The sequence below is a fragment of the Delphinus delphis genome, chromosome 21 (assembly GCF_949987515.2).
Source record: "Delphinus delphis chromosome 21, mDelDel1.2, whole genome shotgun sequence".
NCBI classification, from domain to species: Eukaryota; Metazoa; Chordata; class Mammalia; order Artiodactyla; family Delphinidae; genus Delphinus; species Delphinus delphis.
In genome coordinates this window covers 25,168,533-25,193,291 of record NC_082703.1, presented here as the reverse complement: position 1 = coordinate 25,193,291, position 24,759 = coordinate 25,168,533, and the positions used below count along the sequence as shown (strand labels likewise).

Below are 24,759 nucleotides of genomic sequence, written 5' to 3'. Positions count from 1 at the left end.
GATTTTCATGATGCAAAACAACAAGCTAGCACCCAGCAGCAAGAAGTTAACACTTGACTCTGCCCACAGGTAAGCCTTGCAGATAAGTAGAGAAAGCTTAGGGTCATTATACCGTCTGGAGCCTGAAAACCGTTCATTTCCATTCTGCCTTCCTTCACCTTGTTGTATTACACATTACTACTATATGAGAGATATATGCTCACATTAAGAGTTATAGACTTTATGTGTATATTACATGTATTGGATTGCCTAGTACATTGTAATATAAGTTTAGTATCACAAAACCACAGTTACAGGATTCGTATGGTTATACAGGTTTTTCAACAACGGTCCGCAGCCGAATCACAGTCCAGCGATCTGAATGACTGTGTCACAACCTGCATTTTTAGTGCAATTGGACAGACCAAAGCAGGAGAGAGAACACATGGCACGGAGTAAGGATACTGTGTTTGAAATTTAGTTGGTGATGTACATTCAGTGTGTGTGTGTGTGTGTGTGTGTGTGTGTGTCTGCAACACACAAACTATTTCTTCCTACACGTCCAGATCTAAAAAGTCTGCAAACCAATGATTCTGTGTAACCCTTCGCCATCTGAAGTGTGAATTCCTCAACACGATCGCCACCAAGTGGCCACTCGGCTTATGAGCAAACTGAGAGCCGGGACTGCTGTCCCCCTGCCCACATCCGGAATCCTCAGAACTTGGGAGCCTAGAATGTTCCAGCAGGAAGAAAGCTGGCGGCCGCCTCAGTGCGAGGCCCTCGTGTACAGCGGGGAGCCGGGAGCCTGACCGGCCCCCGCGGAGGGCGGCACAGCCTGAGCGGGACCTGCTCCTCGGATGCCACGCCCCTCACAGAACCCCTCAGGCATTCACAGCTCAGCCAGTGTCTGCAGCTTCACGTTAAATAACTGATCTGAGAGCTGCCCATCCTTAAAACACACGACACAGCACCACGGGAAAGCCTACAGAGATCTGCTGCTTCAGGAAACCCACCCGGGGTGTACCTTCTCAATGAAATACATCAGCGGCTCCTTGCCACGGGGGGCAGGTGGGTCCCAGCTGAGGACGACATATGTCCTGCTGATTTCTGAGGCGTGGACGTTGGTGGGAGGTCCTGGAACCTGAACATCACCTGGAGGAGGAATCAACACCGTGAGCGCTGACAGGAGCCGGGTCCGCCCGCTTGCCGCAGCCCATCTTGGGAGCACGACCCTCGGCTACTTTCCAGGCATTCAAGGCCTCACGGATCAGTGTCGGCTTTTGTTTCATTTCTATTCTGGGAAAGCGAGCAAACTGCAAGGACTATTTTTCCAGAGCCAAAGTATAATGAACTGGTAAAGATCGTCCAATTACTTCTGTTTCCAATATAAGCCAATTCATAAGAAAGGAATCTAACCCAAAATTCATCCAGAATTTCAGCTGGAAGTGGGAGAGGAATTCACCCAGAAGAAACAGGGCATTTAACCAGAAATGCAGCTCTGACTGTATGGGGAATTTGTGCAGAGAAGGTACCAGCAATGGTGTTCTGCAGCAGGGAAGCCTTCCAAGATGGGGGTCGTACTTTCTCTAAGGGCCCTCTCTGGTTGTTTTCCTTTCATTATGCCCTTAAAGCATGGAAACAATATAGCGACTTCAAAAGCACATGGCTTCCCTTCCTGGGTAGATCTGTTCCACATCCACAAGCATCGCATCTATGTCTATATACTTAAAATTCCAGCGTGATACCAATTAGCAAGTAACTATAATAGGACAGTCGCATCAAAGAAGCCCACTGCGTCTCTTCTGACACACGTCTCTTTTTAATAAAATACTAGGTGGGGCTTCCCTGGTGACGCAGTGGTTGAGAGTCCGCCTGCCGATGCAGGGGACACGGGTTCGTGCCCCGGTCCGGGAAGATCCCACGTGCCTCGGAGCGGCTGCGCCCGTGAGCCATGGCCGCTGAGCCTGCGCATCCGGAGCCTGTGCTCCACAGCGGGAGAGGCCACAACAGTGAGAGGCCCGCGTACCGCAAAAAAAAAAAAAAAAAAAAAAAATGCTAGGTGTCAGGCGTGTTATGTTTGGATGTGAGAACTTTTCATGAGGGGTGGAGGTTTTCCAGACGCACAGTCCCAGTCATTGCGATACAAAATATTATGAGCTTCCAATTAGATTAGCACAAGATTAAGATGGTTCAAAACGTCCCCAGGACACCTGGGAGCCCTGCTGAAGATCCAATGGTTCCCTCTGGACTGCACTGCCGGGGAGGAATTTAACAGCCGCGTGGAAACGGCCCAAACAAGCCTGGGTTTCATTTCATTAGAGTCCTGTTACCGCGCTCATCACATTTGACAGGCAACAGGGGCGCAGAGGCACAGCCGTGGGCTTACCCGGGAGCATCTGGCAAATGGGTTGGGTTTCAAACAAGGAACGAGAGAATGTCCAGAAAGGTGCCAAGTGTGCCGGGCAGAGCAGGGCCCCGCCACACCCTACACGCCTTCTCTGCATCCACCTGCCGTGTCCACACCTAAAGAGACCCAGGGAGAGGCCCTAAAGAGAGAAGACACAGATCACCCACCCTTGGGTGGCACAGACAAGCTTCCAAGCTGAGTGGCGGTGCACCTCAGAGGTACTAGATGACACAGGACAAAGGGGGGCAGAGGGGAAATGACGCACGTGATAAAGCAGCGTGGGCGTGGGAACACACCAGTGCAGCGTCGCCTCTCCTGCACGTTCAGATCTGAACGCCTCGCTGTGTTTAGACCTGGCACCTAACTTCGAGACCCAGAGGAAAATGGAATAAGGAGCACTTTATCTGAGGCCAAGACAAGAAGGAAGAATCCGGCTTTTGTCAGCAGGGACTCCCCGATCCGGGAGGAGGCTTGGGTTATGCGGACTCTCCGCCCCACCCGGGGCCGTGCACTAATGAGCCTTGGAGATCTGCAGATGACCCCAGCCCCGGACAGAACAAGAGGACATGCAAACTGGCCCCGGGAGCCAAGGGGAGGACCAAGGAAGTAAACTGATGTCTGTTACTAACACTCCAACCGCTGAGAGGGTCCTCAGAGAGAGAAAAAGCAAATGGAGGCAAAACAAAAAGAGCGGCACGGCCACGTGCCTTCCGGGGTGGGCTGACCACAGCGCTGCTGGGGGCGGGTCCTGCGCTTGCCTCTGCCTCCGGGTCACGATGCTCCTCTGGAGCCCTGTTCTAACGAGCCACGTCAACACCGGATGAAGGTGGACATATGAGATGGAAACACAGCTCAGAAACGAGCTCAGGAAAACACAGTGCTTTCCCAAGATCACACAGCTAGTGGGCGGCTCTGCAGGGGTCCAAGCCTAGGCCTTCGAATCCCAAACCCAGCTTTTCGTTCTATTGACCACAGCCTCCAGAACCTGCCCCAGAGACTCGCCTCTACATCAGTGAAACGTAAAGTTTGTTCGGAATTGTTAGAACGCCCAAGAGGACAGAATTCAAGAGAATGGACAACTGTAAATGAGTTTGCGGCATTCAGAGCAAAGGATGAATTCAATGCGTTAGCTACAAATGAGCTCATCCAAAACAGTGCGGTAAATGCTTGGATATATAATAGCAGAACAAAAACCATCGCATTATATCTGCGAGAGCCTATTCTGGCCTTTCCAAGAATGAGGTGTCTACTTTTCCATCGAGCAACTCAAGAGAGATAGGAAGATTTGGATGATATTAAAAGGAGAGCATGGATATTAATTTAAATGTTTGTAGGAAGACACCAACCAACAGTAAAATGATTAGAAAAGATCAAAAGAGGGACCTTCAAGATGGCGGAGATCACCTTCCTCCCCACAAATACATCAGAAATACATCTACACGTGGAACAACTCCTACAGAACACCTACTGAACGTTGGCAGAAGACCTCAGACCTCCCAAAAGGCAAGAAACTCCCCACGTACCTGGGTAGGGCAAAAAAAAAAAGAATAAACAGAGACAAAAGAATAAGGACGGGACCTGCACCAGTGGGAGGGAGCTGTGAAGGAGGAAAGGTTTCCACACACTAGGAGCCCCTTGGCGGGCAGAGACTGCGGGTGGCAGGGGGGGGAGCTTCGGAGCCGCGGAGGAGAGCACAGCAACAGGGGTGCTGAGGGCAAAGCAGAGAGATTCCCGCACAGAGGATCGGTGCCGACCGGCACTCACCAGCCCGAGAGGCTTGTCTGCTCACACGCCGGGGCGGGCGGGGCTGGGAGCTGAGGCTTGGGCTTCGGTTGGAGCGCAGGGAGAGGACTGGGGTTGGCGGCGTGAACACAGCCTGCAGGGGTTAGTGTGCCACGGCTAGCCGGAATGGAGTCCGGGGAAAAGTCTGGACCTGCCGAAGAGGCAAGAGACTTTTTCTTCCCTCTTTGTTTCCTGGTGCGCGAGGAGAGGGGATTCAGAGCACAGCCTAAACGAGCTCCAGAGACGGGCGCGAGCCGCGGCTACCAGCACGGACCCCAGAGACGGGCATGAGACGCTAAGGCTGCTGCTGCCGCCACCAAGAAGCCTGTGTGCGAGCACAGGTCACTCCCCATGCCCGCCTTCCGGAGAGCCTGTGCAGCCCGCCACTGCCAGGGTCCCGGGATCCAGGGACAACTTCCCCGGGAGAACGCACGGCATGCCTCAGGCTGGTGCAACGTCACGCCGGCCTCTGCCACCGCAGGCTCGCCCCGCACTCCGTGCCCCTCCCTCCCCCCGGCCTGAGTGACCCAGAGCCCCCGAATCAGCTGCTCCTTTAACCCCGTCCTGTCTGAGCGAAGCACAGACGCCCTCAGGTGAACTACACGCAGAGGCGGGGCCAAATCCAAAGCTGAGCCCCTGGGAGCTGTGAGAACAAAGAAGAGAAAGGGAGATCCCTCCCAGCAGCCGCAGGAGCAGCGGATTAAAGCTCCACAATCAACTTGATGTACCTGCATCTGTGGAATACCTGAATAGACAACGAATCATCCCAAACTGAGGAGGTGGACTTTGGGAGCAACTGTAGACTTGGGGTTTGCTTTTTGCATCTAATTTGTTTCTGGTTTTATGCTTATCTTAGTTTACTATTTAGAGCTTATTATCATTGGTAGATTTGTTTATTGATTTGGTTGCTCTCTTCCTTTTTGTTGATTTATATATACATTTTTTTTCCTTTTTTTCTCTTTTTGTGAGTGTGTATGTGTATGCTTCTTTGTGTGATTTTGTCTGTATAGCTTTGCTTTTACCATTTGTTCTAGGGTTATATCTGTCCGTTTGTGTGTGTGTGTGTGTGTGTGTCTGTGTGTGTCTGTGTGTGTCTTTTTTTAGTATAATTTTTCAAGCTCGTTATCATTGGTGGATTTGTTTTTTGGTTTAGTTGCTGTCTTCTTTCTTTTTTTAATTACTTTTTAAATTTTAATAATTTTTTAAAATTTTAATAACTTTATTTCGTTTTGTTTCTTTTCTTCCCTCCCTCCCTCCTTTCCTTCCTTCCTTCCTTCCTTCCTTCCTTCCTTCCTTCTTTCTTTCTTTCTCTCTTTCTCTCTTTCCTACAGGGTCTTGGTGCTCTGGCCTGGTGTCAGGCCTGAGCCTCTGAGGCGGGAGAGCTGAGTTTAGGACATTGGACCAGCAGAGACCTCCTGGCCCCAAGTAATAGCAATCGGTGACAGCTCTCCCAGACATCTCTGTCTCAACACTAAGACCCAGCTCCACCCAATGGCCAGCAAACTCCAATGCTGGATGCCCCATGCCAAACAACTAGTAAGACAGGAACGCAACCCCACTCATTAGCGGAGAGGCTGCCTAAAATCATACTAACTTCAAAGACACCCCAAAACACACCACTGGATGGGGCCCTGTCCACCAGAAAGACAAGATCCAGCCTTATCCACCAGAACACAGGCACCAGTCCCCTCCACCAGGAAGCCTACACAAGCCACTGAACCAACCTCACCCACTGGGGACAGACACCAAAAACAACAGGAACTACGAACCTGCAGCCTGCAAAAAGGAGACCCCAAACACAGTAAGTTAAACAAAATGAGAAGACAGAGAAACACACAGCAGATGAAGGAGCAAGGTAAAAACCCACCAGACCAAACAAATGAAGAGGAAATAGGCAAACTACCTGAAAAAGAATTCAGAATAATGATAGTAAAGATGATACAAAATCTTGGAAATAGAATGGAGAAAATACAAGAAATGTTTAACAAGGACCTAGAAGAACTAAAGAGCAAACAAACGATGATGAACAACACAATAAATGAAATTAAAAATTCTCTAGAAGGAATCAATAGCAGAATAACTGATGCAGAAGAATGGATAAGTGGCCTGGAAGATAAAATAGTGGAAATAACTACCACAGAGCAGAATAAAGAAAAAGGAATGAAAAGAAATGAGGACAGTCTCAGAGGCCTCTGGGACAACATTAAACGCACCAATATTCGAATTATAGAGGTCCCAGAAGAAGAGAAAAAGAAAGGGTCTGAGAAAATATTTGAAGAGATTATAGTTGAAAACTTCCCTAACATGGGAAAGGAAATAGTCAGTCAAGTCCAGGAAGCGCAGAGAGTCCCATACAGGATAAATCCAAGGAGAAACACGCCAAGACACATATTAATCAAGCTATCAAAAATTAAATACAAAGAAAAAATATTAAAAGCAGGAAGGGAAGAGCAACAAATAACATACAAGGGGGGCTTCCCTGGTGGTGCAGTGGTTGAGAATCTGCCTGCCAATGCAGGGGACATGGAATCAAAATCAAAATCAAAAACATTGATTTCTCTTGCATTCCTATACACTAATGATGAAAAATCTGAAAGAGAAATTAAGGAAATGCTCCCATTTACCATTGCAACAAAAAGAATAAAATACCTAGGAATAAACCTACCTAAGGAGACAAAAGACCTGTATGCAGAAAACTAGATGACACTGATGAAAGAAATTAAAGATGATACAAACAGATGGAGAGATATACCATGTTCTTGGATTGGAAGAATCAACATTGTGAAAATGACTATACTACCCAAAGCAATCTACAGACTCAGTGCAATCCTTATCAAACTACCCCTGGCATTTTTCACAGAACTAGAAAAAAAATTTCACAATTTGTATGGAAACACAAAAGAGACCGAATAGCCAAAGCAATCTTGAGAACGAAAAATGGAGCTGGAGGAATCAGGCTCCCTGACTTCAGACTATACTACAAAGCTACAGTAATCAAGACAGTATGGTACTGGCACAAAAACAGAAATATACATCAGTGGAACAGGATAGAAAGCCCAGAGATAAACCCACGCACATATGGTCTCCTTATCTTTGATAAAGGAGGCAAGAAATACACAATGGAGAAAAGACAGCCTCTTCAATAAGTGGTGCTGGGAAAACTGGACAGCCTCATGTAAAAGAATGAAATTAGAACACTTCCTAACACCATACACAAAAATAAACTCAAAATGGATTAAAGACCTAAATGTAAGTCCAGACACTATAAAACTCTTAGCGGAAAACATAGGCAGAACACTCTATGACATAAATCACAGCAAGATCCTTTTTGACCCACCTCCTAGAGAAGTGGATATAAAAACAAAAATAAACAAATGGGAGCTAATGAAACTTAAAAGCTTTTGCACCACAAAGGAAACCATAAACAAGACAAAAAGACAACCCTCAGAATGGGAGAAAATATTTGCAAACGAAGCAACTGACAAAGGATTAATTTCCAAAATATACAAGCAGCTCATGCAGCTCAATATCAGAAGAACAAACAACTCAATCCAAAAATGGGCAGAAGACCTAAATAGACATTTCTCCAAAGAAGATATACAGATTGCCAACAAACACACGAAAGGATGCTCAACATCACTAATCGTTAGAGAAATGCAAATCGAAACTTCAGTGAGGTATCACCTCACACTGGTCAGAATGGCCATCATCAAAAAATCTACAAACAGGGCTTCCCTGGTGGCGCAGTGGTTGGGAGTCCGCCTGCCAATGCAGGGGACACGGGTTCGTGCCCTGGTCCGGGAGGATCCCACGTGCCGTGGAGTGGCTGGGCCCGTGAGCCATGGCCGCTGGGCCTGCGCGTCTGGAGCCTGTGCTCCACAACAGGAGAGGCCACAGCAGTGAGAGGCCCACATACAGAAAAAAAAAAAAAAAAATCTACAAACAATAAATGCTGGAGAGGGTGTGGAGAAAAGGCAATCCTCTTGCACTGTTGGTGGGAATGTAAATTGATACAGACACTATGGAGAACAGTATGGAGGTTCCTTAAAAAACTAAAAACAGAACCACCATATGACCCTGTAATCCCATTACTGGGCATCTACCCTGAGAAAACCATAATTCAAAAAGAGTCATGTACCACAATGTTCACTGCAGGACTGTTTACAATAGCCAGGACATGGATGCAACCTAAGTGTCCATCGACAGATGAATGGATAAAGAAGATGTGGCACATATATACAATGGAATATTACTCAGCCATAAAAAGAAAAAAATTGAGTTATTTGTAGTGAGGTGGATGGACCTAAAGTCTGTCATACAGAGTGAAGTAAGTCAGAAAGAGAAAGACAAATACCATATGCTAATACATATATATGGAATCTAAAGGAAAAAAACATGGTTCTGAAGAATCTAGGGCAGGACAGGAATAAAGACGCAGACGTAGAGAATGGACTCGAGGACACAGGAAAGGGGAAGGGTAAGCTGGGAAGAAGTGAGAGAGTGGCATTGACATATATATACACTACCAAATGTAAAATAGATAGCTAGTGGGAAGCAGCCGCATAGCAGAGGGAGATCAGCTGGGTGCTTTGTGACCACCTAGAGGGGTGGGATAAGGAGGGTGGGAGGGAGACGCAAGAGGGAGGGGATATGGGGATATATGTACAGGTATAGTTGAGTCACTTTGTTATAAAGCAGATACTAACACAACAATGCAAAGCAATTATACTCCAATAAAGATGTTAAAAAAAAAAAAAGAAGCCATTGCTAGGAGGGAAAAACAAGTATCGTATATTAATGCATATATGTTGAACCTAGAAAAATGGTACAGATGAACCGGTTTTGCAGGGCAGAAATTGAGACACAGATGTAGAGAACAAACGTACGGACACCAAGGGGGGAAAGTGGTGGGGGGGTTGGTATGATGAATTGGGAGATTGGGATTGACATATATACACTAATATGTATAACATGGATAACTAATAAGAACCTGCTGAAAAAAAATATAAATAAAATAAAATTCAAAAATTCCCCCCAAAATACGTATTTTATACAGGCTGGTCTCCTGCAGCAAACATCTCTTCTAATATAACTGGGCCATTTTTTACTCACTCAAACGTCTGTGTTTTCATGAGCTGTTTAGGAGGTCATAACATCCACCTTTCCTAAATTGTTTTCTTTTGTTACTTACTTGTTGGGCATCTTTCCCAGTTTCTGAGTTTTTCTGGAAGCAGAGGTTTTAACTAAGACTTTATTTTATTTTTTAACTTTTTATTGGAGTACGGTTGCTTTACAATGTTGTGTTAGTTTCTACTGTACAGCAAAGTGAATCAGCTATAAGTATACATATATCCCCCCTTTTTTGGATTTCCTTCCCATTTAGGTCACCACAGAGCACTGAGTAGACTTCCCTGTGCTATACAGTAGGTTCTCACTAGTTATCTATTTAATACATAATATCAATAGTGTATATATGTTAGTCCCAATTTCCCAATTCATCCCCCCCCTTCCCCCTTGGTATCCATACGTTTGTTCTGTATGTCTGTGTTTCTATTTCTGCTTTGTAAATAAGATCTTCTATACCAGTTTTTTCAGATTCCACATATATGCGTTAATATACGATATTTGTTTTTCTCTTTCTGACTTACTAATTTTTAAGTTTTCACTCACTGTCCTCTGTGAACTGTAGTTACAATTCCAATTAAAATCTTTGGATTCCTGGTTAATGATGCTAGATTCTCCTTCTCAGTAAATTTATCTTCCCAGATATCTAAGGACTATTAAGAAGAAGTGTGCACAAAATCCAACAGAAAAAAGGAAATGCAAACTTTCAAACCACAGGGACATTATTTGATAGAAAACTAGTCCCTTTTAGTCAAAATGTTAGAAATAAAATTTTTGCTTAAAAAAATAATAAAATAAAACACTGTTCAGTCGTGGAGTCTGGGAGAAAGGACCCCAGCCTCGGCCAGGACTCAAGTCTCAGGTTGGGTCTGGTTACTCCTCTGTAGGTCCCCGAGGATGCCTGAGAGATCCCACATGAAGCCATGAAGCCAGGACTCCACTGACCTCCACTCTCACTTTCATTCCCACCCTCTGCCCTGCTGACTTTTTAAATTCCATAGACCTTAAGCTTGACCCACAGTTTTTATTTTTACATGTGAAGAGTGTACCCACCACTCTCTAATTACAACCCTAAATCCCTAGGGTATAAGCAGCTGAAAGGAAATGGTAACGAGTTCCTTACCTTCAAGGTCCTCCTGATAGATTACGATTTCTTTATCTCCCTCCCAGTGGACTGCTGCGGAGAGAAAGGTCAGTGCTGAATTTGACGTCCAGAAAGCGCTGGATTCCCAGAATCACCTTTATTTTTTGCAATACACGGGCCTCTCACTGCTGTGGCCTCTCCCGTTGCGGAGCACAGGCTCCGGACGCGCAGGCTCAGCGGCCATGGCTCACGGGCCCAGCCGCTCCGCGGCATGTGGGATCTTCCCGGACCGGGGCACGAACCCGTGTCCCCTGCATCGGCAGGTGGACTCTCAACCACTGCACCACCAGGGAAGCCCCCAGAATCACCTTTGTATTACGATGACATCATTCGCACTACTCTGAGGTCCTCACAGTTGATGTTTTGGAAGTGGTCTCAGAGATCCAGTGCTTCTTGGCTCTTTGTACTGGATTCAAAAGGCCAAGCAGGGGGCTTCCCTGGTGGCGCAGTGGTTGAGAGTCCGCCTGCCGATGTGGGGGACGCGGGTTCGTGCCCCGGTCCGGGAAGATCCCACATGCCGCAGAGCGGCTGGGCCCGTGAGTCATGGCCGCTGAGCCTGCGTGTCCGGAGCCTGTGCTCCGAAGGCCACGCAGGTAAGGAAAATGCAGTGACCCACTTAAAACCATAATTAAGGGCCCAATCCCGTTAGGGAATCTGGGTCACGTGAAATTAAAATTCAGAAAGGGAGGGGCTTGGCTTCACCGCCTTCTGAGCCTCATCATGTGTTGAAATTACAACATCAGTGGACTAAGAAAAGTCTAATTCTGAACCAATTTAACTGGATTTCAGTGAAGAGCCTTAGGAAGATGAAGCACCTTCGTTTCAAGGTGTAGATGTCAGCCTGGCATCCCCACCCCTAACGTGACCTTGACGGCCACCCGGAGCCCATGAGGCACAGCTGTGCTGTGCTCAGCTCTGAAGATGTTCTCGAGGCTCAGATACAAGATGGGGGGAAAAGAGAAAGAACAAATCACACAGAACTGCTGGAACTTGAAGTCTGCGCGCCCTACCTTGTAACGGTTTGAGGTCAAGGGGGTCGAGGGCAGCCACAGCCTCAGAGACTCTGGAAGGCCGGCTGATCCCTGCATTGTTGACAGCCCGCACGCGGAAGATGTAGGACCTTCCTTCAAAAAGTCCGGTTACGGGGTATTTACAGATCTTCACGGGGCGGTCATTGCACTGAACCCAACTGTCAGTTCCCACTTCACATCTTCAAATAAAAAATAAGAGTAGAGAATAGCAACTATATCAGTCTAGTAAGTATATAGAGCTGTATACATACATTACGCGTATATATTATATATATATATATATATATCTCACAGTTATAACAGGAGAACATCTCCCACTGGTAAAATGAATACTGTCGAAATATTGATTTACACAAATAGTAGTATAAATAAACTTTAAAAGACAGAGCTGTCTAGGAAATGTATCGTCCCTGAGTCTTTCTAACTTACAGCTGAAGCTCAATTCCCCCCTTCAAAAACATTTAGGCAAAATCTCCTCCAAAGGTTATTTCAGATCTATCCCTGACGGTTCTCTTTCAATTTACACCACAGAATCTCTGGGTGCCCCTAAGCTCCCTGGCACGTCTGCTGCCTAGGCCCAGGAAATCAACGGTCCTTCACCCGGTGTCCCAAAGACGCATCTTTCTCCACCGGGACACAAAGTGAGTCCTCGCTGCGAGGCTGGCTCACCGTCTACTCCAATCACGTTAAGATGTTTCTTTCTAGAACGCTTCTCATGAGGAATTTGGAAGTCTTTAGGAAATATTAAGTCCTGACCAGAAATCTGAAAATGTAGAAAAGATTGACCTCCATTTTTCCCAGGTTGAGAAATGTCAATACAGAAACTGCATGTCAAATTCCTGCTGGCATCCTCCGCCCGACGTCACCATGCCCAGGCCCTCGTCCTCGGAGGGAGGAACAGGGCTGAGCACAGACCTGCCGGCCGGAGCCCCATCCTAGCCCCAGGCTGGACCCTCAGCGGAGCCTGCAGGCTGGGCTCAGAGCAAGCCTGGAGAGGCAGGGTGGGATTTGATACTGGTACCAGTTAGGCAAACTGAGCCTCAGCCAGCACACACGGAATCGCGTGTGGGTACACGAGGCCCCGCCTGGCAGGTGATACTTTCCAATTACCCAGCCAGGAGTGACTAAGAACCAAATAGTGAAGTTACCTATATCCCATCAAGAACGGCGTCACAAACTTGAGATCAGAGAAATACCTACACACCTCGTCCTGGGTAATACTCTTTTGAGGAACGTTTCCATCCCCAGAGGAATCAGTGGACACTCACCGGTCAACAAAATAGCCGATGACCGGGCTCTCCTTGGTCGTGTTGGGTGGCTTCCAAGTTACGATGACATAATCCCGGTTTACGTCGTGGCACTGCAGGTCCATGGGCGCGCCAGGGGCCCCCGTGACCAGGGGGTCAGCGTCTGGGGTGGGAGAGGAGAGGGGAGTCACGTGATCAGGGTCCTGGGTGCGGGGGGGACAGCTGAGGCCAGCTGACAACTTCTTCAAACTCAGTGAGCTATCTGCTTGCTCTCCTCCCCCGCCTAGTCCTCACGCCCTTGATAGATTGGTGACGAGAGACATACATGTACTGATGAGTCTTTAAACTCGAAACACTCTGTCCTCTAGGACACACTCAGTCTGTGATTTTCCGTAAACGAATCCAAGTTGAAGTTCACCTTCTGCTGATGGCATGTCATCACATAATGTCATGTCGTCCAAAACCGACCGATGTAATAACAATGGGGCCTTTTGAACACCTGAGAGATGGTACCTTAGACACTTGTGTGTTTCAGAGTCCTCCGAAGGTCTGAGGACTTAGATTTTTTTTCCTGCAAGTCGTGAGCACACTTTGGGTCCGTACCCATGCATCCCTTCCACAGCCAATTATGGTCACAGTGCAATTACGTTTGTTTTCAACTGTTAATTACGGCGGCCCTGAAGGCCAACAGAGCCATTTAGAAAGTTAATACACTGCACATTTAATTTCCCCATGTAAAATGTGTATTTCTTCAGGACCTAGGGCAGCTGGACCTTCCTAGCAGTGTAAGCACTGTACACTTCCTTGTTCCCATCTCCTCAGCATATTAAAAGCTAAGGATTTCTTCACACCAAGTCAAATATTGTCTCTCATATTCAAAGTCCTCAGAAAGTTGTCAGAACACTTAAACTCCCCATACGTGCATTATTTTCCTCCTGCTGGCTGCACAAGCAAGGCAATGTCAGCTACTGCTTTTACTGTGCTTTCATGGGGCAAAACACCTTGCTAGAAGGCACGCACGGAGAATGGAAGGCACATTTTAACGCCAACCAAATAAGAATGGTAAAACTTTGTGGACGTGTCTAAAACCCCAGGGATCTAACGGAAATGGTTTGGAAAAAATAATATACTGACAGTGTCATTCCAGGCACATATAACCTGGAGCCCGAGGTGGGCATACAGGTGCAGGAGACACGGAGAACAGGGCAGGGAAGGCAGGGGTGGGGAATGGAGGGCAGAGTGGCCAGGGCCGCGGGGAGAGGAAGAGGGGCGTCCCGGTCAGGAAAGCAGCCGCCGGCCACCCAGAAGAGACTGGTGTCCGGGGAGGGGCCAGCCGGGCCTCAGCCAGGAGGGGCCTCTATGCCCGAGGCCGCTGCACGAGCCAGGGCCGCTGCAGGGTGAGGGCTCGGCTGGGGGCACTCACTGCCCCGCACACAGGGCCGGGCTTTGCAGGAGGCCAGCTCCTGCTTCCCAGAGAAGTGCCCAGGCCTCTGCGCGCTACACCTTCCCTGGAGAAAGAGAGAATATTTTCTTCCAAAACTGCTGTAAGAACTTTAGATTATATATACATATGTGAATATGTATGTGTGTGTGTACACATATACATATATATAATATTATATATAATTTTATCCATTTTATACATCCCTTACATAAACGTGTGTATATGTGACGTATACATCGACACACGTATGAATATGGACACCCACAAGCCTATATATGATAGGCATTTATAGATAATACACAAATATCTATGTTATACGTATACATAAAGATAAATACACGTATATATATAACATCGACCACTGTGCCTGGGATATCACGAGCTTTGTTTTCCTTTCCATGAGTGGGATGGACAGGCTCTCATGGGCTGCTGGGAGGATGAAACATGACAACACGCGTGTCTCCTGGTGTAAACGTCCCGGAGGTGTGGCCCCCGTGGTTACTGTCTTAAACACACATGTGACTGAAGTCAGTGGTCATGACAGTGTCAGTCCTTCCTGCCACGGCCCTGGCCCTGTCACAAGGCCTAAGCAGGGGAAGAGGGGAGGGAGGCCCAGGCGGCCCGGGAACGGGCCCTTCCACTCCGGACCCCACTCCCCGCGTGGATTTCCTCCAGAATCAGCAGTTCGGGGCTGTTCACTCCAAGGAGTCATCCTACGAATTCCAGCAATTTATCAGCCACAGGGACACAAAGCTCCGCCTCTGCTCCATCCCCAGTGACACCTGCTTATGTCGCGGATGTAACCGGGACGCGCCCAGGAAACACCTCCCGGCGGTCAGGCCATCTCTGGGGAGCAGCCTAGGGCTCCGTCTGGGCCCCGTCCCACCCCACCCGTAGCCTGCGCACCTCGGACAAACAGGTAGGCGCTGTGGTCGCTGACCCCTCCCCTGGACACGATCCTCAGGGTGTAGAGACCCTCGTCGTCCTTGTTGAGGTGACTGAAGGACAGCAAGGCCTGGCCGTCCCCAAAGAACATCTTTATCCACTTGGACTCCTTCAGCAGCACGTCTGGAAGACGATCAAGGGAGACGGGCTTCAGGGACACGCAGGGACCCGGGGCACACGCGGAGGACAGAGGTGCCCGCCAGCCTGACCCAGAGCACAAACACACACGTGGGGCTGGGGGGACCAGGACACGCGGGACAGGACAGAGGTCAGCACGCGGAGTGTGAAAGGCGGGACTCGTCTGCAAGGGGCCCTGTGGCGGCTTCAAAACGCACTTCACCCAGACGCTGACACCAGGAAGTCCCCCACCAGCGTTCCTTAGAAATTAATAATACAGTGCCAACGAACCAGTCAGAAGGCGACGAAACCAAAGAGGCAAATTTCGGGAGAAGAAACAAGGGAAGTGACGAAAAATACTCAACACTGGATATCAAGGAGACACAAAATAAAATCATGAGAAATTATTGTTCACCTACTGATTTGCCAACATCCGTAACTGGAAAGTGCAGAGAGGACAGCCTGTCAGGTGCAGCCTTGAACCTGCCTGTCCCATTCGAATCAGCCAAGACTATGAAACTGCGGGTCCCCAGAATCCCGGGCACTTCCTAGTCACGGGAACACCTTCTAAGATCCAAGCCAACATCCTCTGGGAATGTTAGGAGAACGCTCCTCGAACCCATTTCATTTCCAGAAAGGGTAACTTAGAATCTTAGAACTTAACTCTTAAATTAGAATTGCAAAGGGTAAATTAATCTCCTTTGCCACCACAAAGAGGCTCTCTCCCTTCCTCTCTCCCTCCCGGACCATGAAGATCAGACACAACTATCCTATTCCAACCGAAGAGCACAAGCCCAGTGCCCTCGGATCCCAGCAGCGGACTCCCGGGGGTTGCAAGGTCACAGGCATCTCCGCTGCACCTGGGACGCGTACCTGTTCCTCTCCTCTGCGCTTGGGCCCAGGGGTCCCCCTCCCCCTCCGCCAGCTCAGAGCCCTTCTCATCTGTCAACGGCCTATTTTTTCTTTCCATAAAGCTCTCCATCGTCACCGCAAACCTGCTTTCTTGGCTAACTTGAACAGCGCGCGGGGCCAGTGCCATGCGTTTGGCAAATTATCACAGCCTGTTCTGGGACACTCCTTACACTTCACAGAGGCTCTGCTTTACCATTTTGTGTATTTTCCCCAACTGGATTATAAACACCTCATGGCAGGAATGGCGTGTGACTCTTTGTGCTGTTCTGCATTGGGTTAGGCCCTGAATAAACACAGGCAGAATGTTCTGTGACTGAATCCATAGGGAGCGACCTCCCTTAGAAGCAGCAGCCCGAGATGAAGCTTCCTTCCACAGTCTACCCACACACGCCACACACACACACGCCACACACACACACGCCACATACACACACACACCACACACCACATACACACACACCACATACACCATACACACACCACACACACTACACACACACCACACACACACACCACACACACACACAACACATACACACACCACGCACTACACACACACGTCACACACACACGTCACACACACTACACACACACACCACCCACACCACACACACACCCACACCACATCCACACTACACACACACACCACACACACATACACACCACACACACAGAGACACACACACACCACACACACAGAGACACACACACACCACACACACACACACACACACACACACCACACAGCCGCACAGGGCAGCCCATGCTGGCTGGCGGAAGCAGTGGAGCAGGGCCCCGGGAATGGGGGGGTCCCGGCCCTGCCACTTCCCGGAGGTCGGGGGTAGGGCGAGGAAGTTCCTTGTCTCAGCTGCCCACTTATGAGGGGGTTGACAACACTTCCCTCCCAAAGACCTGATGAAAATCAAGTGAGTTATCACACTCAGAATAGAGTCGGGACGCAACAAGCTCTAATAAATGGTAGCTACTGTTTCAGCAAAGGAAAAACATAAAGACACAGACACCCCGCTCATTCCTCCTAATCTCACGGAGACCCTCTTTATGGGGCTATAACAACCCCCCATGACTCATCTACCTCCAGGCCTCCCTGCTAAACCCATTCCCAGGGAAGTTCAAGGTCAACGCAGGTCCAAGCTGCCCCAGGCTCGCCTGCTTTGCTGCCCGCAGCTGTCACGGAGGTGGAGAAAGCGCCAGGTCACCATCACCCCAGTGAGGCCGGGGTCCGAGCCCAAGCACGGCGGGTGTGGGTGCAGAGCGTGCAGGAGGCCGCGACACTCACCGTCCCGGTACCACTCGGCCCGCGGCTGCACCCGCTTCAGGTCCGGCGTCACCAGCAGCGTGCACTTGAGAGCCAGCGTCTCGCCTTCCCTCCGGAAGGTGACACCGAATTTCTCCAGAAACTGGACGTCGAAGTGCATGTGTGGGATCACGGAGGGCAGGGGCACTGCACGGGGCAGAGGGCGCGGTCACACGGCGGGCCGGCTGGGCAAAGCAGGTCCCTTACCACCGCCTGCGCTCGCATCCTCACGGGCTGCGCTGTGGCCCGAGCGCCTGTGTCCCTCCCGTTCGCAGGTCAAAGCCCCGCCCCCCGGTGTGAAGATATTGGGGGTCGCCTTCGGGTGATTAGGCTGGATGAGGTCGTGGAGGTGGGGCCCGGGATGGGTCAGTGCCCTTGTAAGGAGAGGACGAGACCACAGCCCTTTCTCTCAGCTCTTCATGAGGACACGGCATCCCACACCTGCTAGCTGGGACGCGGTGTCCCCTCCCCGGTGGGCACCTCGACCTCGGACCTCCAGCCTCCAGAACTGAGGGAAGTAACTGTGTGATGTTCAAGACCCAGGTGTGCTGTTTGTTATGGTGCCCGAGCGGACTCAGCCACTCCTGAAGAATCAGAAAACCAGCGCGGAGTGGAATCTGGTCATTTGTGCCAAAGGAGGATGGAAGGCAGAGTGAGCACGGGGTGCGTGCTCTGAGCCACGTGCAAAGCGTAAAGAGTTTAAATCCTGCATCAGCCCCAAGATGTGTGAGCCCCTGAATCTATGGCAGCGACGGTCAGCACACCGACACCAGCTAGGAGAAAGGGCCTTTTGCAACACAGTTTGAAAAGAGATCTGATGCTTAGAAAATATTTTTCAATGATATGCTATGTCAGTACACATTTTTCTGCACAAAGAAGGAACAGAATCAACTTACCTCTGATCGGGAGCCCCACAGAATGCAACGGCTCCTCGTCACCTCGGAATCCTGCAAGACAGTCCGGCGATCACGGCGGAGAAAGAGGACAGAAGGTGGGGAGACAGCGCCCCATCCCCGCAAGACGGCAGACTCACTTCTCACCACCACCGCCGCATTGGTGGACGCCTGTCCGTGCACATTTGTCGCCACCGCTGAGTAGGTTGCAGTATCGTCAAAGTCCACCCTTGGAGGGAAAAAAGCAAGACAGCGTCCTGAACGTGCTGTCGGGGGCCGGCCTGGTCTCTGAGAGTCAGTGACCCGAACTCGAGCACAGCCTTCCTCGACAGCAGCTCGTGGGACCTGCACCCCTGGTTCGTGAGTGATTTGTTTGAGAGCAGTGCCAGCTCTGCCCTCGGAGCGAGGTATTAACTACAGACACGGGTGACGTCTGATCCCGTACGATGCCTTGGCTTTGGCTTTGCGGGGGAAGACAGTGTACTAGCACTTCCGGAAATGCTGAACTGCACTCTCAGAGAGAAGCTCGTATTCCCTCTGGTTCTGTATGTCTACCTGCATCATCCGTGGTTTTATCTTGTCAATGGGCAACTCCAATGGCCTCAAGCTCCAGGAGAATCAACCCCACCTCCCTCCCCACCAGGGGTTCCCTGCGCAGACCCCCAAAGCAGTGGGATCGCCCAGACAGGAAGCACCCACTCATGGGCGTAACAAAGGTGCCTGGACTGGACCCACCTGAGGCCTCCGGGCCCGGAGCGTCGTGAGGGACACATGTCCACCCCCGGGAAGGACAACGGCCCAGGGACCGCGGAGCCCAGTTTCTCAGGGGTGGGGCTCCTCAGCTCCCCACATCCATCCCACAGAAGCCGAAGCTTAGCTTCTGGCTATGAACTGTCTTCCCACCAGCTTCCCCCCAAAACTTGACGTGAGGACTCTTACTCAACTGACCCTCTGCTAGTTACTTTCCGTTGGCTACTCTGTATAAAAGTCTCAAGTGCCCAGCAAGACAGTACTATTACCCTATTCACTTGGAGAGAAAGTAGAGCCTTTAAGAAGTTGGGTAAACAAGGTCCACAAGGTCCACAAGGCCTTCTGCCATCTCTCCAGGCATGGGCATCACAGGCAGAGTGACAAAAACACAGACAAAGTTTACTCAGACTTCACGTTTAGATGCTTTAAGCATCCAGCGACCCAGAGACAAACCCGTTCTTTGGAAGTCCTTCGTCATCTTATTGTATTTTCTATTCCATTTGGAGCTGAAAATAGTTTGACCAAAACATACAGTGTCTCCAAGAAACGAGAGAGAACATTTCAGGGACCCACGCTGCCTGGGAAGAACCCCGTCCCTGCCTCGACGAGGTTCTAATCCAGTTCCGCTGCGCCCGGCGATGCCACCTGGCCTCCTGTCACGGCCGCTGCTCAAGGGAGAGAGAGCCGCTACCGCAGATGTTCAAACCAGTGCACTACGTTCAGGCCCACCCTGGAGGGATACAGGCCAACCTCAAGGCCCCTCAACAGAACTGCAGTTCTAGCCTGAACGCATCACATTCCTTTGCCGTGCCATTTCCACGTACACTGCGGGTACAGCGTATCGCCAGGGGCAGAGTAAGAGTGACGGTACAACATGTAAGAATCCCGTAACCATAACACGGATGCTTTCCCCATCACTGGCCATTAATGTTCTCTGCTGATCTACACACATACTGAGCACGCGCGCGCACACACACACACGCCCCCAACAAACAGGCCACAGCAGCTACCTCTGGGAACACGGCTAGGGCTGGGGGTCTAGGGATGAGTGGAGAATTTCTTGTCTTCCATAACCTTAGGCTTCGCTTGGATTTTTTTTAACCTTGCCCTTGGGTTATTTTTTCTAAACAATGAAACCACTGTGTTTTCATAAAGGCATTCTTCAAACAGGAAGTATTCTTCTGGGATTAGCCCTATACCTCGCTCTACAAAGATCCTTCCCCACTAGCGGGACTCACCCTCCCTGCAGACCAGAGGGTTGGGCCGCCCACGGGCATGGGCTGGGGAGTCGGGCATGGGCTGGGGAGTCGGGAGCCAGAACAATGCAGGCGAGAGGCAAAGGCTCCTGTACAGACTGCAGCACCAAATCCCCCGACCTGGAGGCTGGGATGGAACCTGACTGTGACACAGACTCAGAAGTAGGAGCCGTAAGGCAAAAACAGACACCCCACCCAGAGCCGACAGACGGGGCAGCCCAGCACAGGAAGTGGCCCTCCCCCCGCTGGACCTGAACCAAGGCTGTCCCCGGGCCCAGCTGGTCAGCTTCGCTACCCACTGCTGAGTGAGGAGGTTACTGGTGCCTGAAGCACGTCAAGTGCTCGAGAAGACCGTGTACAGACGTCACTCAGAGTGTGTCCATCCGTCACCATAAACCTGTTTCCGTCTTCTTCAATACCTCCCTCAAAGGCCTTTCTGGACGTTACTTAGTCTTGGTAGTTTCCAAACTGTGTCCCATAGTTTTTAAACCAAATCTCCCAAACGTGCTACCAATTTCTTCTTCAATATGAATTTCAGCCGTTTTTAAAACAACAGTAGCAACACACCCTTGACACACCACGTACTGGCCATTCACTGAAGCCCAGACACAGCTCTGTGCCGCGCGCGACGGCCCTCAGGCAGAGCTGCTCACACCTTCCCTGCTTAACTGAATTACACTCTGAGATTTCAAGGTCAAACTTAATGTTCCCATTTGCGACCACTAATCGCTGTGAATCAGGACTTTTCTTCAATATTGTGCCATCAGAATAAAAGCTGGGGCAAAATTATGTTTACTCAGACTATTACAAGACTGCAGTCGTCAGCCGCAAGTTCTGATTTCAGGTCTGTGCCCTCGTCAGGCCAGCCTGGTAAGTCTCATCTACTGACTTTTTAACAAATAAATAGTATGTATTTAAAACTTCTCAAACACGTTTATGGAATACCTACACTTTACTTGGGGGACACTGACGATTAAATAAAACAATGCATTTGAAAATACTTTGCAACTGTATAGTACTGTATGAACTGTGTATATTATTAATTGAAATGTATAGCTGAATTCTTGGACTGAAGTTCAAAAGAGGTTCCCTTTCCCTCCCCGGAGAAGGTCCTCTCCTTTGCCTTTACATTCCAATGAAACAGCACGGATTTCTAAGCGTTTTGAGAACCGCGGTGAATTGCTCTCCATCGTTTCTTAGCTGAGAACAGCTGGAGGAACCCAAGAAGGAGGCGTGTGACGCAAAGAAGGGGCAGGAGAAGCCCCAGGCACCAAGCCCACCTGGACAGCGGCGTCTCCCGCCGGAGTCTGAGCTGCTCTTCAGTTGACTCACAGAATTAGGACCCCGGAGGCCGACGTACCTAACACTCTAGCGCTGATAGCCGGTCAGGTAACCAGTTAGCACTTGGCACTTAGCAGGAGGGACCAGGCTGGGGAAAAGGCGCCTTGGAGGCAGGATCTTGGTGCACCACACACGTGCACACCTGCTCACGTGCACCTATCCAGAAGAGAGGCTCCACGGGGTCATCTGATTTGTAAAGAAGCCCATGCCCCCTAAAAACCTCCAGACCCACTGATTTACTACCACAGACCCCAGGCAGGGCGCACCCGGCTGAGGGAGGATGCAGGCGAGAGTTAGAACTTCCGGTTATGCTTACTCTTGTCTCGTTCTTTTTGCACATCTCTTTTGTAAATGTTTTACATTCTATAAAATACAGTAGAACATATACAGATTATAAATAAACACACGTGCATGTACTGGGGGAGGGCTCATATATATTTGTTGGCTGCCCTTGCAGGGGGTGGGCTGCAGGAAGCATGGTGCCTGGGGGCACCGGACAGAGGACACAGCAAGGGACCAGGCAGCCAGGACTTTGCAGATTCGGAGGAGACTGTGCCCAACTTAAAATTCTGCTCACAGGTCACTTGGAGACCCACATGCCTGACCACAGCCCAGGGGCCCCCAATCTTCCTCTCCTGCCCGACGCCACGCTAGGAGAAGCATTTTGCCAACCCACAGAGTCTATTTCGAGCCTCTACTTCATGCTGTCAGAAATTGCAAGCGAGTGATTAAGGAGCAAACGGGTTTATTTTCTCTTTGGACCTCATCCCAGAATAGGCAGAGGTGGTATCCTTTGGTCTCAATTTTTACAAACTTCCATGGGGCATGTTTGCAGCCCAAAGTCTCCATCTGAAGTGCTCCCAAAACCACTCCAGGGGAGAAACTAATAACACTTCATCTATTTTAAAGAGGGGCAGGCAAACGTTTAAGTGGCACGTGAACTTCTCTTGTGTAGTCAGGCCCCATGTACTCAAACTCTAAGCGGTGTTAACACGGGATTTACAACTTAATTCAAAGTAGAATTTGAATATCAAAGTCTAAAAATAAAGTGTAAGAAGAGATTAGCCCTGGAGTCGCCCTGCGAGGAGTGGGGAGCGCAGAGAGGTGAGGTTAGAATAAAACACAAGATAGGATGTTCTAAGCACCTTTATAAAAACACGAGAGCAGCATGAAAATTCTTTGAAGAAATAGAACTCACCCTATGAGTCCCAAGAGAAAATCTTATGAGCATATAAAATCGTATGAATTACAGCTTAAATTCGAACAGTACCAAAGGGAACTAAGCTCTCTTTTTGGCACTTCAAGAATTCGGCGACAGTGGCCAAAGAATATTCATAGGAATAAATGTCACTCTTGTAACAGAAAGAGCTCATTCCCCAGCCAGTGGAGCAAAGGAGCCAACATATCCCTCACCACTTAGCTGGCCACAGGTCAGATGATGGTAACTCAGCAGTTTGGAATGAACAGCTGAGGTCAGCTGTAATTTGCGGGCTTCCCCCTGGCTCTTTTTTCTGAGGACTCTCTACATTTCATCTGTTAAGAATGTCCCAATGTGGGTAAGAATACTGAGAGAAAAGTTAGTCTCAAAAATTTCCTTGTCCCAAATTCCTTAACTCTTGGCAAGCTGAGGCAAACTCCACGTAATATATCTGAGGACACCTGCATATACTGGGGCCTCACTGATCTAGTTCTCATGGTTCAAAGCTTCTCTGATTCCCAGTACAAATTTAAAAGTTGCCAACGTAGTGTGAACAGGACTTTTTCATACTTGAGAAAGGGAATTCGTTTCTCTTTTCAAAACGATGACTAAAATTCAGCTTGCAAACAAACCAGTTGCTAGGGCATCCCAGGTTAGAAAAGAGTCACCCCACACACACACTAAATAAAAATACTCTTCAAAAGAAGGAAAGTTTCTCTTTCTAGATAGTATGGCTTACTGCCTGTGGAAATTTCTGGAAATTTTGGAAATTGAAGGAAAGTGGGATGCCTAGACCCCGCCCACTCTCAGCCTTCCGCACCTCAGCTGACGCAGGAGCCCCCAACTCTGGGGCTGATTCCGACCCCTCTTTTTCACTGACACCCACATCCAATCCATCAGCAAATCCTACTGCTCTAACTTCAAAATCGGGCCCCGCCCACCTCACTGGTTCCAGCTCACCCACGGCGGTCCAGGCCCCACCATCTTTCTTGAATTTCGGCCAAGCTGTCCAAGTCTGCCCTACTATCCGTTCGCAGTCAGTGACCCTTTGGAAACAGATCTTTCACTTCCCCTTTGCCCCCAGTAACAGCCTTGTGATGGTTACAGGGTCCGGGGTAATCTTCACGGCGCTGGTGACATCTCTACCCTTCTGTCCTATGACTCCCACCAACTGCTGCAGCCCTGGGGTCCTGAAGCTCCTTCTCGGAGCCTCTGCCCCACGCATCTGTCCCCTCCTCCATCCCCTTAGATGTCTTCTCCTCTAAGGCCTGCCTGGCCCCCCTTTAACACCACACCCGCCCCAGCCCCAGGCTGATCTACTGTATGATTCCCTTTTAATTACACTTAAGGCTTGCCGCCATGTTCTGGACCTCCAAGTCAGGAATCGAGGTTTTGGTCGCTTTAACACAAGTTCCTAGACTGTGTGGGGCACAGAGTAGGTTCTCAATAAACAGTGCCAGTGGGGTCCATGGGGCCAGGGCCTCCAGCTTTTCTAAACAGCCTCAAATTTACCTAGAGAAACAAGGCTATGACTCGACACAAATTTTAATCTTAACTGTAACCTGTTAGCCTCTGTCCTAATTAATCTGCATAATGTTACAATCTTTTTGTAAAAAATAGAAGCTGTGTATACAGAAAAGCAGAGAGTAAATGAACAGCGGAATCTCACTTTTGTGGAAAAAAAAAAATCAAAACGTGCTTGTACGGTTCTACAAGTGTGTTGTGTAAGGGAAACAGCAGTGCTGTAAGTACAGCAAAATACCGACCCTGGAGGTTGGAAATACGGATGAACTTTACCTTCTTTTAGTTATCTGTATTTACTGCATGTTTTCAATTTGCTACGAGAAGAAAATAAAGGTCATGTTTCCCTGAAG

At 49.3% G+C, this 24,759-nt stretch overlaps 1 protein-coding gene across 1 annotated transcript in view; it reads right to left on the bottom strand.

Annotated features, from left to right (window-relative positions):
* The window catches only part of MYOM2 (myomesin 2), an 80,415-nt gene that overhangs the window by 42,327 nt on the left and 13,329 nt on the right, over positions 1 to 24,759 (bottom strand). Inside the window, exons 7-14 of the mRNA XM_060001312.1 lie at positions 18,481 to 18,569; positions 18,344 to 18,394; positions 17,430 to 17,594; positions 15,065 to 15,226; positions 12,736 to 12,877; positions 11,447 to 11,646; positions 10,416 to 10,469; positions 1,004 to 1,131 (exon numbers count right to left, since the gene is read on the bottom strand). Of these exons, the coding sequence (XP_059857295.1) occupies positions 1,004 to 1,131; positions 10,416 to 10,469; positions 11,447 to 11,646; positions 12,736 to 12,877; positions 15,065 to 15,226; positions 17,430 to 17,594; positions 18,344 to 18,394; positions 18,481 to 18,569 (991 nt within the window). The remainder of the gene's footprint in view (positions 1 to 1,003; positions 1,132 to 10,415; positions 10,470 to 11,446; positions 11,647 to 12,735; positions 12,878 to 15,064; positions 15,227 to 17,429; positions 17,595 to 18,343; positions 18,395 to 18,480; positions 18,570 to 24,759) is intronic.